The sequence below is a fragment of the Silurus aristotelis genome (genome assembly GCF_946808225.1).
Source record: "Silurus aristotelis genome assembly, chromosome: 23".
Taxonomy (NCBI): Eukaryota; Metazoa; Chordata; class Actinopteri; order Siluriformes; family Siluridae; genus Silurus; species Silurus aristotelis.
In genome coordinates, this window is record NC_139596.1 from 18641543 (window position 1) to 18657215 (window position 15673).

The following is a 15673-nucleotide window of genomic DNA, read 5'->3' on the forward strand; positions in this document are numbered from 1 at the left end:
ACTCACTACAACCTACCACTACACACTACACGACACCCTACTCACTACACCATACCACTACACACTACATCGACACCCTACTCACTAAACCCTACACACTACTTGCTACACCCTACACACTACACCCTATACACTACACACTACACCCTACCACAACACACAACACCCTACTCACTACGTCCTATACACTACACACTGCACTCTATACAGTACACACTCTGCACAACACCCTATACATTACACCCTTTACATCATACTCTTCACACATTAAACCCTACACACTACACCTCTCCCTTGATACATGATATGCTAAGCCTTAAATCCGATACACATTTTCAACAATGCTTTTTGTGTAAAAAATATAAATATTTATTGTGAATATGAATATTTATTTATTTTATTTTATTTTTTTATATCAAATGACATAATTTAACGTGAACTCATGCTATGGTGTGTATAATATGCCTCACTATCTTTCTGTGGGTGTGCATGTGCACGCGTGTGTGTGTGTGTGTGTGTGTGTGTATAGATGCGTATCAGTAAAGAGCAGGAGCACTTCCTGGTTCTACCTGAAGGCCTGACCTATGGTGAGGTCACTGCCTCGAACCTGGTGAGAGTCTCACACATTACACCCAATACACTTACTGAACCATACACACTTTATACAATAAATCTAACACCCTTTAAACAACACACCCTATACACACCCTACACAACACACCTACGCACCTCACACACTGTACACTACACCCTACACACAGCACCTCACACACTGTACACTACACTATACACACAGCACCTCACACACTGTACACTACACCCTACACACAGCACCTCACACACTGTACACTACACCCTACACACAGCACCTCACACAATGTACACTACACCCTACACACAGCACCTCACACACTGTACACTACACCCTACACACAGCACCTCACACACTGTACACTACACCCTACACACAGCACCTCACACATTGTAAACTACACCCTACACACAGCACCTCACACACTGTACACTACACCCTACACACAGCACCTCACACACTGTACACTACACCCTACACACAGCACCTCACACACTGTACACTACACCCTACACCCAGCACCTCACACACTGTACACTACACCCTACACACAGCACCTCACACACTGTACACTACACCCTACACACAGCACCTCACACACTGTACACTACACCCTACACACAGCACCTCACACACTGTACACTACACCCTACACACAGCACCTCACACACTGTACACTACACCCTTCACACAGCACCTCACACACTGTACACTACACCCTTCACACAGCACCTCACACACTGTACACTACACCCTTCACACAGCACCTCACACACTGTACACTACACCCTTCACACAGCACCTCACACACTGTACACTACACCCTACACAGCACCTCACACACTGTACACTACACCCTACACCCAGCACCTCACACACTGTACACTACACCCTACACCCAGCACCTCACACACTGTACACTACACCCTACACACAGCACCTCACACACTGTACACTACACCCTACACACAGCACCTCACACACTGTACACTACACCCTACACACAGCACCTCACACACTGTACACTACACCCTACACACAGCACCTCACACACTGTACACTACACCCAGCACCTCACACACTGTACACTACACCCTACACACAGCACCTTACACACTGTACACTACACCCTACACACAGCACCTCACACACTGTACACTACACCCTACACACAGCACCTCACACACTGTACACTGCACCCTTCACACAGCACCTCACACACTGTACACTACACCCTTCACACAGCACCTCACACACTGTACACTACACCCTACACAGCACCTCACACACTGTACACTACACCCTACACAGCACCTCACACACTGTACACTACACCCTACACACAGCACCTCACATACTGTACACTACACCCTACACACAGCACCTCACACAATGTACACTACACCCTACACACAGCACCTCACACACTGTACACTACACCCTACACACAGCACCTCACACACTGTACACTACACCCTACACACAGCACCTCACACAATGTACACTACACCCTACACACAGCACCTCACACACTGTACACTACACCCTACACACAGCACCTCACACACTGTACACTACACCCTACACACAGCACCTCACACACTGTACACTACACCCTACACACAGCACCTCACACACTGTACACTACACCCTACACACAGCACCTCACACACTGTACACTACACCCTACACACAGCACCTCACACACTGTACACTACACCCTACACACAGCACCTCACACACTGTACACTACACCCTACACACAGCACCTCACACACTGTACACTACACCCTACACACAGCACCTCACACACTGTACACTACACCCTACACACAGCACCTCACACACTGTACACTACACCCTACACACAGCACCTCACACACTGTACACTACACCCTACACACAGCACCTCACACACTGTACACTACACCCTTCACACAGCACCTCACACACTGTACACTACACCCTTCACACAGCACCTCACACACTGTACACTACACCCTTCACACAGCACCTCACACACTGTACACTACACCCTACACAGCACCTCACACACTGTACACTACACCCTACACCCAGCACCTCACACACTGTACACTACACCCTACACCCAGCACCTCACACACTGTACACTACACCCTACACACAGCACCTCACACACTGTACACTACACCCTACACACAGCACCTTACACACTGTACACTACACCCTACACACAGCACCTCACACACTGTACACTACACCCTACACCCAGCACCTCACACACTGTACACTACACCCTACACACAGCACCTCACACACTGTACACTACACCCTACACACAGCACCTTACACACTGTACACTACACCCTACACACAGCACCTCACACACTGTACACTACACCCTACACACAGCACCTCACACACTGTACACTACACCCTTCACACAGCACCTCACACACTGTACACTACACCCTTCACACAGCACCTCACACACTGTACACTACACCCTACACAGCACCTCACACACTGTACACTACACCCTACACAGCACCTCACACACTGTACACTACACCCTACACACAGCACCTCACACACTGTACACTACACCCTACACACAGCACCTCACACACTGTACACTACACCCTACACACAGCACCTCACACACTGTACACTACACCCTACACAGCACCTCACACACTGTACACTACACCCTACACACAGCACCTCACACACTGTACACTACACCCTACACACAGCACCTCACACACTGTACACTACACCCTACACACAGCACCTCACACACTGTACACTACACCCTACACACAGCACCTCACACACTGTACACTACACCCTACACAGCACCTCACACACTGTACACTACACCCTACACACAGCACCTCACATACTGTACACTACACCCTACATGGAGGTCACTGAGCAGATATTAGAGAGCTGTCAGATGTGTGTATTTCAGATATGATGTATATATGGTGTATATAGTGGACAGTAATTACTTTCACTCATCTTTTGTGTATTTAGTATTTGATTGATTCGATTTAATAACAGAGAATAATTTGAGCTCATCTGAAATGGATTTTAATATGAGACAGAAATAGAAATTAAGGATTAAATATGCATGAGGGTTCAAATAAGGCTCCTTTCACTATCCTGCTGTAATATCTTCCGAAACCTAACTTGCATTTCACCTGGAGCTATATTTGGAATGTGTGTGTGTGTGTACTACACGTAACACTCTATACACTCTACACACTCTATAAATGATATTAACTTTAATATAACTGATCATGAAAGCACTGATGTGGCCTGTATTTAGGGTGTGGCCAACAGGGCAAACAGGAAGTAAAACAGAATGTGTTGCGTAAGGGACATGTGTTTTTAACTACTGTGTGTATGTGTGTGTGTGTGTGTGTGTGTGTGTGTGTGTGTGTGTGTGTGTGTGTGTAGGTAAAGGTGAATATTCTGGGCGATGTGATCGAGCAGGGCAGCACTACACTGGGTGTGGATGTTTCCGCCTTCAGCTTGCACTCGGCCATTTACTCCGCCCGACCCGACGTCCGCTGCCTTCTACACCTCCACACCCCCGCTACAGCTGCTGTACGACACACACACACACACACACACACACACACACACACACACACACACACACACACACACACTAAATCTGACTAATTCAATCATTTGCATACAGTCACACAGTAACACACACTGAAAATGCATTGTTCTCGCTTTGTGGTATTAACAAAGAATAAAGCAGCAGGATTATTAGGTAAATTCTTCAGGTAACATTAATAGCAGTGGAGGACCATCAGGTTCAGCAAGGTTTTCTCTGCTCACCTAAACTCTATCAGAAGCAGTGATTTACATTTTAATATATTTTTGTCTATAAATATGTTGCATATAGCTGTTGCTTTAACCAGATTTCGATGGATGGCGACACCAGCGCCCTCTAGCAGGCGTGCAATAACATCATCATTTTCACTTCCTTTGATTGGACGGTCAGAGATTGGACGATTTTGTTACATATACACTTACAAGAACATTTACAGCATTCACTCTTCAAGAAAAGCTGGACATTGTGAGGAAAAGTCACCAAAACAGTTCAAAACAGTTGTTAAGCTTCATGAACCATTTATATTATTGTCTTTTCTTTGGTGTAGAATTTGCATAAAAACACACAATTTGTCTTTATTTTAAATCCCCTCAAAAAAAACATATTGTACAGAAACAATACAGGGAAAATCCGTGGTCATTGTACGAGGTTAATATTGATGCTTCTGCTAGAGATGATGTACAGTGCATCTGAAAAGTATTTACAAAACTTTGCACATTTTGTTATGTTACAGTTTTATTTCAAAATTGATCAAATAAATAATTTTCCCTCAAAATTCTACAAACTATACCCCATGATGAATCCAGATGACAACGTGAAAGAAGTGTTTTTTAAATCTTCGCAAATAAAAAAACAAAAATCACGTACATAAGTATTCACAGCCTTTGTTTAGCACTTTGTTAAAGCACCTTTGGCTTCATCAGTTTGGATGGGAAGCATCGGTGCGTAGCCATTTTTAGATGTACCCAGAGATGTTCAATCAGGTTCAAGTCTGGGCTCTGGCTGGGCCACTCAAGAACATTCACAGAGTCGTCCCATAGCCACTCCTTTGTTATGTGCTGAGGGTCATTGTCCTGTTGGAAGCTGAACCATCACCTCAGTCTGAGGTCCAGAGTGCTCTGGAGCAGGTTTTCATCATGGATGTGTCTGTACATTGCTGCATTCATCTTTTCCTCGATCATGACCAGTCTCCCAGTTTGTGCCGCTGAAACACATCCCCACAGCATGATGCTGCCACCACCATGCTTCACTTTAGGGATGGTTCTGACCAGGTGATGAGCGGTGCCTGGTTTCCTCCAGACAAGTCGAATCTTCGGTTCTCATGGTCTAAGAGTTCTTTAGGTGCCTTCTGGCAAACTCCAAATGGGCTGTCATGTGCCTTTTATTGAGAAGTGGTTTCTGTCTGACCACTCTACCATACAGGTCTGATTGGTGGAGTGCTGCAGAAGTGGTTGTTCTTCTGGAAGGTTCTCATCTCTCCTGTCATTATGGGGTATTGTTTGTAAAATTTTGAGAATAATAATGAAATTAATACATTTTGGAATAAGGCTGTAACATAAGAAAATGTGGAAAAGTGAATCTTTGTAAATACATTTCCAGATACACTGTATGTGAGCGATGCAGTTGTGGCTACAGTGAAAGGAGATTATGAATTGTGTTCATTGGGTTTCTTTGTTTCAGTATTGACATTCATTCTCACTGTCTGTGATGCAGCTCTCCGTTATACTGCACTTCTCTCTAATATTGATGGTTTCTATAACTGGTGTAATAATGATGGTATTAAGAGGTGGATTGATTCAGGTAGGACACCACTGAAGGTCTAGGGATGAAATACACGACAAGTTATAGAGACTTTATAGAGAAGTCATAGAGATGATTGTAAGGTTTAATCCGTTGAGCAAAACTCTTAACCCTCAACTGCTCAGTTGCATAAATGAGAAAACTGTAAGTTTTTTTTGGATAAGGGCATGTAAGTGAAAATGGAACAAAATGACTTAATATGTTTATGATGTCCTTTATACCATGGAAAGCCTCCTACAGCATAAAGCCAGTTTGAGACATGTTTCCCCAATGAGCTTGCTAATAAACACTATGTGAAGCTTATGGCTGCCAGTTCAGACTCACTGTGTTAATATTCTTTTGCCTCAAAACCCTTCTGAAGACAGTTTAGATTTTTTACTCGACTCGAATCCAGGTATCAGCCATGAAGTGCGGCCTCCTTCCGCTGTCCCATGATGCTTTGCTGGTGGGCGAGGTGGCGTATTATGACTATAATGGCGTGATGGAGGAGGAAGAAGACAGAGTGGACCTGCAGAAGAGTCTCGGGCCCACATGCAGGGTGATAAAAACAACACTGAATCATCATCATTATCATCATCATCACAGTCACAGAAAAACCAAATAACCATTTGTTTCTTCTCAAAACAAGGTTCTTGTGCTGAGGAACCACGGCTTTGTGGCGCTGGCAGAATCGGTGGAGGAGGCCTTCTACACCATCTACCACATCCAGACAGCTTGTCAGATACAGGTACAATTTACATACATCATGAAAACACAAGTGTCTCCAAGATGAATGATCAGATCCTGTATAAATATTGTGTTAGACTCATTAGAACGTGTGTAAGGATAACAATTGTGTGATGCTTCAGGTTTCAGCGTTGTGCTGTGCTGGAGGAGACGAGAACCTCATCATGCTAGACCGGAATGCGCACAGACCGAACACCACCGGCACCGTGGGCTGGGCCGGGTCCACATTCGGACCCATGCACAAGAACCGTGTTGGAGAGCATGAGTTTGAGGCGCTCATGAGGACCCTTGATAACCTGGTTAACATTTATTATTATTATTATTATTTATTAATTAGCATCTGGAGTCCTGACAATTCTACACATCTCATTCTGAAGCTGGACATTTTTTTAAGATAAAATGTATGGATATTATTGAGAAAAATAATACATGGTAACAGATAAAAGATGTTTTACTAGTATGGTGTGACAAAATACGAGTGCAGGCTGATGTACTGTAAGTGGTGTATAATTGAGGTTTTATTGATAAACGAGGCAGACAAATCCCATTTAGAAACCAAAATCATATACGGTAAACGATTAATAAAGCTCTCGGCATGAGGGGGGTTTCTGACCGAGGGATAAATTAGTAACAGAAGCATACAGGAAAGTGCAGAAATGAGGAGAAAGGAGGGTAAAAAAAACAATAAGGTGCAAGTCAGAAACTTGAGGATCCAAAGGAAGTCAAAAACCAAGAATCCAAAAATCTTCCTAACAAAAACCCTAAACCAAAAGTCACAAAACTCTTGAGCAAAACGAGTCTAAACAAATTAAAAGCAAAACTTTAAAGGGCCAACAGGTACGAGAACAAGAAGAACAAGAAGAACATACACCGGGGGCTGGCTACACAAGAAAACAAAAACAAGCAAGGAACTGAAACAAAGGGGTAACTTAAATAAACTGGGGGTGATTGAACACAGGTGAAGAGAGTGGGTTATTATTGAGGGGCAACTGGAGACACTGGTGACATCTGTTGGCAAAACAGAAGAAAGACAATGACAGAAACAGAAGATGGACAGAATCCTGACAACACAGTTTACTTTGTTAAATAATAGTAATGTGTGTGACCTGAGTTGAAAAGCACTGTGTGTGTGTATGTGTGTGTGTTTGTGTTTGTGTGTGTGTGTGGGTGTATGGATGTGTGTGTGTGTGTGTGTTTGTGTGTTCAGGGTTATCGTACCGGATACGCCTACCGCTTCCCCATACTCCTGGAGCGCTCCAGGACACGCAGAGAGGTGGAAGTCCCCGCCACCGTCACCTCCTTCAGCTTCGACGAGGAGGGAAAGCGAATGCCGGCTCGCCTTCAACCTCACTCCCATAAACAGCAGCTGGAAAAAACAAGATGGCTAAACACACCAAACACTTACCAGAAGGTCAACCAGGCCCAGGCGAGCCCTGGCCATCGCACCACGGTTAGAACAACAGCACACTACAACTGATCGATCATCATAGATTATTGTTCAAAATAATTTCTGCGTTCTGGGTGGTAGATAAAAATGGAGTAGTGGGTAGATCAAAAGAGTGTAGGTGGTAGATCTAAGGGGGGGGGGGGTAGATCAAAAGGTGGGATGTGGTAGATCAAATAGGGGGGTTAGATCAAAAGGTGGGAGGTGGTAGGTCAAAAGGGGGGTGGTGGTAGGTCAAAAGGTATTAGACTTTGGATCCAAAAGTCATGTGTTCAAATTCCAGCACCACCAAGATGGGATAAAAACTTTATGTTGTTAAACAAAAGGCCTTTAACCCTGAACTGCTCAGTTGTAAGTCACTCTGAATAAGGGCATCTGCCAAATGCCATAAATGAAAAAAGTCAGTCAGAAATTTTTTTGCATATAATTTGATGTTCCTTTTGCCAGTATTTACAGGCTGTAGAACATCTAACAGTCAAGGGGAGATGGTAGCTTAGTGGTTAAGGCATTGCACATAGGATCCGAAGGTCATAAGTTCAAGTCCCAGCCACCCCAAATTGCCACTCCTGGTCCCCTGAGCAAACCCCTAACCCCATCACTGCTCAGCTGTATGAATGAGATAAATGTAAGTCACACTGGATAAGGGGAATCTGCCAAATGCCATAAATGTAAAATAAACATTGAGCCATTTTACTGGAATTTTTTGTTCTCTCTCTTCCTTCTTCTCTGTCTCTGTCTCACTCTCTCCATCCCTCTGCAATGCAGAGGAGATATTTCAGGATGAAGGAACACATTGCTGCAGTGTCTCTGCTGCCCTCTGCCTGATCCACTCTATACCTGTTTTTTTCGTTTGAACTCCTTCAACTCTCATTTTCTCCTCTGCAATACCTTGAATCCCTCACTCTTTGTGTTCTCTCATTCCTCAGTGGCAGAGGACAGATGAAGTAACCCTAAGTGGAGGCACGGCCATCAAGATTGAAAACCCCAACCAGTTTGTTCCTCTGTTCACCAACCCACAGGAGGTTTTGGAGACCAGAAATAAGGTACAAGTAATAAGATTTAAATCAGAGCTAACCCTGTTTACAACAAGCTTCTCGTTTAAAACAAGCAACAAGGTCCTTCAAGGAAGGAATAAAACCCCAGGCAGGTGTGATGAAGCTGACTTTTCTTCCTTTTACAGCACTGTTCCTGTTCTTGCATTATAGGAGCTATAAACGTCCTGTGCCTCACCAGGTTTCATGTTTTTAACCTCAAAATTTATACTAAAAGGAAAAAACACTATTTGACATGTTTTTAAGACCGTAAAGACTACACTCTTTTTTTCTCAAGGTTACCGATTAACCTCTGACACGTGAGACTCCTTCCTGAAACTCCCCCCAGGTCCCTCTGAACTAGCTGTTACTATAGCAATGATGACTGTGACTTGCAGTTGTTATATTAAAAGTTTTATAAACACCTTTTGATCAATCCGATTGGAGAACTGGAGCCATGCTGTGGTGTTTTAGCTCCATGAAAATGAAGTCCTGTAAACGTTTTTGGCCTTTATTTCAGATCCGTGAGCAGAACCGTCAGGACATGAAGACAGCAGGACCGCAGTCTCAGTTATTAGCCGGCGTGATCACGGAGAACAGTCCACCGGTACATGAACATCAAACAATCACAGTGTATAAAAGCCACGAATACACAGAACAGTCAAGATTATTCAGACAGTCTGTGAAGAAGCCATAGGAGCTACATACACAGAGACCTTCAGCCTTCAGTCTGGAGCGAACCGCTAAACTCTGCATGTTTTATTTACAGACTAGTGCTAGCTTCATTAAGGACATTAACAGTTCACTAAATTATTCCCTCTGCACGTCAGTGTGTTTTGTCTCGAACGCAAAGTCTTCACTATTGATTTTGTGGGTTTTTTGTGCTCAGAACGTGACATGCTGATCTCAGGTTGATCTCAGGGTAATGTTCATTCAGTCAGGCATCACGATCATTAAGATTGAATGACAGATTGTGTTAGACTCAGGGGAAATAATGAAGGCTGGAGCATGACTATTATTACACACACACACACACACACACACACACACACACACACACAAAATCATCTTTAATGTGAAACAATTTCTCAGGTTGAATATTTAAAAACATTGAAGACACTGTGTGTGTCTCTATATACAGTCTCCAGAGAAGGTGGAGCCCCCAAAGACCCCCGAGCCGGAACCACCAAACCCTTTCAACGAGCTGACGGATCAGGCGCTGGAGGAATACCGCAAAGAAGTCCAGCTCAAGCAGCTGGCCGGAGATGGTACGACCTGAGACCCCACTAACCCTCACACACCTCTTTATTAATTCCTCTTATCCTACAGCATATCGCAGGTTGCATGTTTGAAAGCACGTTCACTCTAGCACGTGATATTCAATGCCATTCAATCAGGTACGACATAATATAAAGCGTGGTCCGATCTTTCTGTGATTTTGGTTCCTACCTGCGGTTGGTATCCCTTTATTCTTCAGAACTCAAAAAATGGAAGGAAAACTTGTACCTGTCATTTCGATGATATACTGTAGTACGATTTTTAAATGTACATGAAGGAGGTTTTAGCTAACACATTTCCATTTCTGTGTTTAGCTAGTTAGTTTTTGAAGTAATATATACAGCTACTATTGTTTCTCATTAAAAATGTAAACTAAATGCACAGGCCACACCCACAAGCGACAAATTCATTGATTGTTGCACGTCAGCTTTGCTCACTAGTGTGAATTTGTTTCTACAGCATTAAATAAGACATAAATAAGGCATTTTATTTGTAGCTAACAATTAATGGGACCTTGTAGCCTTCAGTTAAACAAAAATCACACACTTGTGACATCATTCAGACCTCTTTAAGACGCACAAAAAAGAATTGTAGCTCCGCCTTCATATCAAATCACTTTCTTGTGGAAAGGGGCGTGGCTTGTTTTCTGAAGGTGGGCTCAGCAGCAGTGTGGTTGATGTATATCAGGCGTCTCCAATCTTTTCCAGAAAGGGCCAGTGTGGGTGCAGGTTTTCATTCCAACCAATCAATGGTCACACCTGATAGTCATTTACAATGACGATCATTAGATTTGAACAGGTAGAATTTGGTGTGGACTCACTTGGTTGGAATAAAAACCTGCACCCACCCGGCCCTTTCTGGAAAAGATTGGAGACCCCTGATGTATATTAATGCTCACACTGCTATAAAAAGTAATCGTGATTTTTTTTTATGTTCTCATACTTTTAAATATTTCAGATATTGAACGAAATGTTTATCCAAGCTGTCCTTTACATCAGTTGGCCCTGTGTGAAAAAGTAATTACCCACTTTATCAAACGTAAAAAACATGCTTCGGCTGATCGGCTTGATGTAAAGTGAAAATTGTGTATATTTAATTCTTAGTTACATTTCAAAACAAAAATCTTTTAAAACCTAAAATCTTCTCAAGATGTTCCACAATATCACTAAAAGCCTTGTCCTAACACACACTGTCCCTGTGCCCCTGCTTTAACACACTAATCACTCATTTTTTCCGTCTGCTTCCTACCTCCGTGTTGCCTCCCATCTCCCCCCTGTCAGGTGAGGAGGAGGTGATGAATGATACAGGGACTCCTCCTGCTTCCTCTCCCACAAAAGTCCCCTCCCCCACCAAACCACCTGCTTCAGGTGAGCCACACTCTCTCACCATATCCTCTCACCACACTCTGACACCACACACTCACACTCACACTCACCACACCCTTTCACCACACACATTTAGATCACACTCTCACACCACACACTCACACCACACCCTTTCACCACACACTCACACACCACACCCTTTCACCACACACTCACACACCACACACTCAGATCACACTCTCACACCACACACTCACACACCACACACTCACACACCACACCCTTTTACCACACACTCACACACCACACCCTTTCACCACACACTCACACACCACACCCTTTCACCACACACACACACCACACCCTTTCACCACACACTCAGATAACACTCTCACACCACACCCTTTCACCACACACTCACACACCACACCCTTTCACCACACACTCAGATCACACTCTCACACCACACACTCACACACCACAACCTTTCACCACACACTCAGATCACACTCTCACACCACACACTCACACACCACACCCTTTCACCACACACTCACACACCACACCCTTTCACCACACACTCAGATCACACTCTCACACCACACACTCACACACCACACCCTTTCACTACACACCACACCCTTTTACCACACACTCACACACCACACCCTTTCACTACACACTCAGATCACACTCTGACACCACACACTCTCATTACACTCACACACACCACACACTCACACACCACACCCTTTCACCACACACTCTCATTACACCCTCACATCACACTCTCACACCATGCTATCACACTACACACTTTCAGACACCACACACTCTCACACAGCATACCCTCACACCAGACTCTCACAACACACTCTCACAACACACACTTTTATTAAACCCTCACACCACACTCTCACACCACACCCTCACACACACCACACACTCACATCACACACCACACATTCTCACACACTACACCCTCACACCACACTCTCACACCACACACACACACACACACCACACATTCACACCAGACACTCACCACATACTCACACCACACTCTCACACACCACACCCTCACTCCACACACTTTTACACACCACACCCTCACACCACACACACACCACACATTCACACCACACTCTCACACCAGACACACACCACATCCTCACACACCACACTCTCACACACCACACCCTCACTCCACACACTTTTACACACCACACCCTCACACCACAGTTTCACACACCACATCCTCACAAACCACACTCTTACACCTCGGCGTGTTTTACTAATAACACTGTGGGCTTTCTAAATTAATTTGATGTTGTTTATGGTTCTTCGGTATGGATAGATGGAGTTAATAACAGAGCATATCACAGATTGGTGAAGGACTTATCTACTCACACTGATATAATTCAGATTTGTTTTGTTGCTGAGATTTATTTAATTTTATTCATGTTGTTTTTTTGCTGATTAAATGTACCACATCGCTGTCGTCTGACTACAGAACCGCACAGAGAATGCAAAGAACAAAGCCTGGTTCACTTGAACCTAAAAACCACAACGAAAAACACTCGCTTAACCATTTAATCTCTCCCCCTGCTTTTAGAGATGGATGGGAAAACCATGGACACGGTCCCGAATGGGAAGGAGGCGGACGAGAAGCAGCAGGAAGAATTGGAGAAAGGATTAAAGGCCCTTTCCACCAGTGACACGTCAGAAAGCGCGGTGATCCCACCCACTGTCCCGCCCACCAAGCCTGCGGGCACCACGCCCGAGGGCTCGCCCTCCAAGTCCCCGTTCAAGAAGAAGAAAAAGTTTAAAGCACCGTCATTCCTGAAGAAGAGCAAGAAGCAGAAGGAGAAGGCCGAGACTTGAGCTCACCACATGCGCGCGCACGCACACACACACACACACACACACACACACACACACACACACACACACCACACACTCATTCCAGTATCACAAGCACTTGATTAACACTCAGTATGTACCAATCTGTTTGTCCATAAATCATTTACTTGATAACGAGCTAATTTTCATCACAATCTGACTAACCCCTCCCCCAAACTAAACCCCGCCCCCAAGCACAGCCTGCTCTTTCCCAGGTAAAAGAAGTTCCAGAAATGAGCTCTTTACACGCTTTTTAAACCCATATTACACTCTATTACACCCGGCACGAGCATATTAGAAGAGAACGTGGCATGTTGGCTCTTTGTTCGAATTTCGGTCATATTGCACATATTATATAATTCTATAACTCCGACCTTTAAGTGGTTATGAATCAAATATAAAATAATGAATAAAAGAAAGAAAATGATAAAAACAACAAATGAACATGACTTGTATACGCAATGAAAAAAAGCTCCCAACTTTAAAAACAGCACTCAGACATTCCACTTTCTCACTTATATATATATATATATAAAAATGATGATTTTGTTTTGCAGTTTTCATTATTTATACGAACTCTTATTTACTTATTTAATTGCCTTTGTGTGTACATGTGCTGGTTTTAATCCATGTCATGTTAGAATGTAAAGCCTAAATGCCAGGTTGTACTTCTCATTAAACATAATAGGAAAAATGTTCTGCCTGCAGTGTCTTTTTATAGGATATTATTATTAATATTCATTCATTCATTTTCTCCCGCTTATCCGTAATTCGGGTCGCGGGGGCAGCAGTCTAAGCAGGCCCCCGCCTTCGACTGCTGCCCAATCCTCACAGCACCGTCCCTTACGCAGGTGGTGAGCCCACGGGAAGGCGGCCCCACGTCACTCCGACGTCACGGACTTTGATATTTCCCTCGTAAGGGACCCCCGGAGCATAGAGGGTTAAGGGCCTTGCTCAAGGGCCCAAGAGTGGCAGCCTGGCGATACCGGGGCTTGAACCCCAGACCTTCCGATCGGCAACCCAGTGCCTTAACCGCTGGAGCCACCACTTCCCCTTCATTATTAATATTATTATTAAAATGTATTATTGTTATTATTGTTATTAATAATATTATTAATATTATTATTAATAATAATAATAACAATAATAACAATAATAAAAAACATGGTGTCATCAAACGTATACACAGAAAAAAAAAAAAAAAATATATATATATATATATATATATATATATATATATTTTTTTTTTTTTTTTTTTTTCCAAAACCCCTCACCATAATGTTCCTTCACTTGAACTAGGAAGACCAAACCTGTTCCAGCATTACAATACCTTTGTGCACAAATCCAACTCCATTAAGATCTGCTTTCCATGGGTTGGAAGATCTCCTGCTGTCGAGCTCTAAACCTTATTGAACAGCTTTGCGGTGAATGTGAACGCCGACTGCACCCCAGGAACCTTCTCACCTTCTCACCTACATCAGTATCTGACTTTACTAACAGATACCTTGTAGCTGAATAAATTTCACACAAACCTCCACATAATCTAGAGGAACATCTTCCCAGAAGATTGAAGGTTATTGTAAAAGGAAATGGTAACTGAATGTGGAATGGGATGTCCAAAATTAAGGAACACACATATACACAAATATTTGAATATATGAATAGCAGCGGTTTAGGTTTCACAAAACTATATACATAAATCAGACAATTTTGTTTTCCTACTGAGATACTGAAAATAACACATCCAGGACTTGTTTTTTTTTTACGGTCCCATGCATTATATGATTTGAAAAAAAAGAAGAACCCCCTGCCCCCCCAATGTACGGTCTAAATAAATCATACATTTTTTAAAACATAATCTTTAATAAAATTCCATTTATTACTAAATGACCAAATTACGAAATTACTAGATTACTAAATGTATTTCCTATATGTGATCACTGCATAAGGAATATCATA

At 43.4% G+C, this 15673-nt stretch overlaps 1 protein-coding gene across 4 annotated transcripts in view; it reads left to right on the forward strand.

Annotated features, from left to right (window-relative positions):
• The window catches only part of add2 (adducin 2 (beta)), a 27331-nt gene extending 12925 nt beyond the window's left edge, over window positions 1-14406 (forward strand). For 2 of the 4 annotated variants that reach the window (XM_083527361.1, XM_083527363.1), the window contains 11 exons: window positions 530-610; window positions 4040-4189; window positions 6403-6546; window positions 6637-6735; window positions 6857-7033; window positions 7942-8184; window positions 9105-9221; window positions 9730-9816; window positions 10351-10477; window positions 11768-11854; window positions 13428-14406. In XM_083527361.1, coding sequence (XP_083383487.1) covers window positions 530-610; window positions 4040-4189; window positions 6403-6546; window positions 6637-6735; window positions 6857-7033; window positions 7942-8184; window positions 9105-9221; window positions 9730-9816; window positions 10351-10477; window positions 11768-11854; window positions 13428-13696 — 1581 coding nt within the window. In that variant the 3' untranslated portion in view covers window positions 13697-14406. The remainder of the gene's footprint in view (window positions 1-529; window positions 611-4039; window positions 4190-6402; window positions 6547-6636; window positions 6736-6856; window positions 7034-7941; window positions 8185-9104; window positions 9222-9729; window positions 9817-10350; window positions 10478-11767; window positions 11855-13427) is intronic. The other 2 variants (XM_083527362.1, XM_083527364.1) reach the window with 1 other exon arrangement.
• The last annotated feature ends 1267 nt before the right edge of the window (window positions 14407-15673 follow it).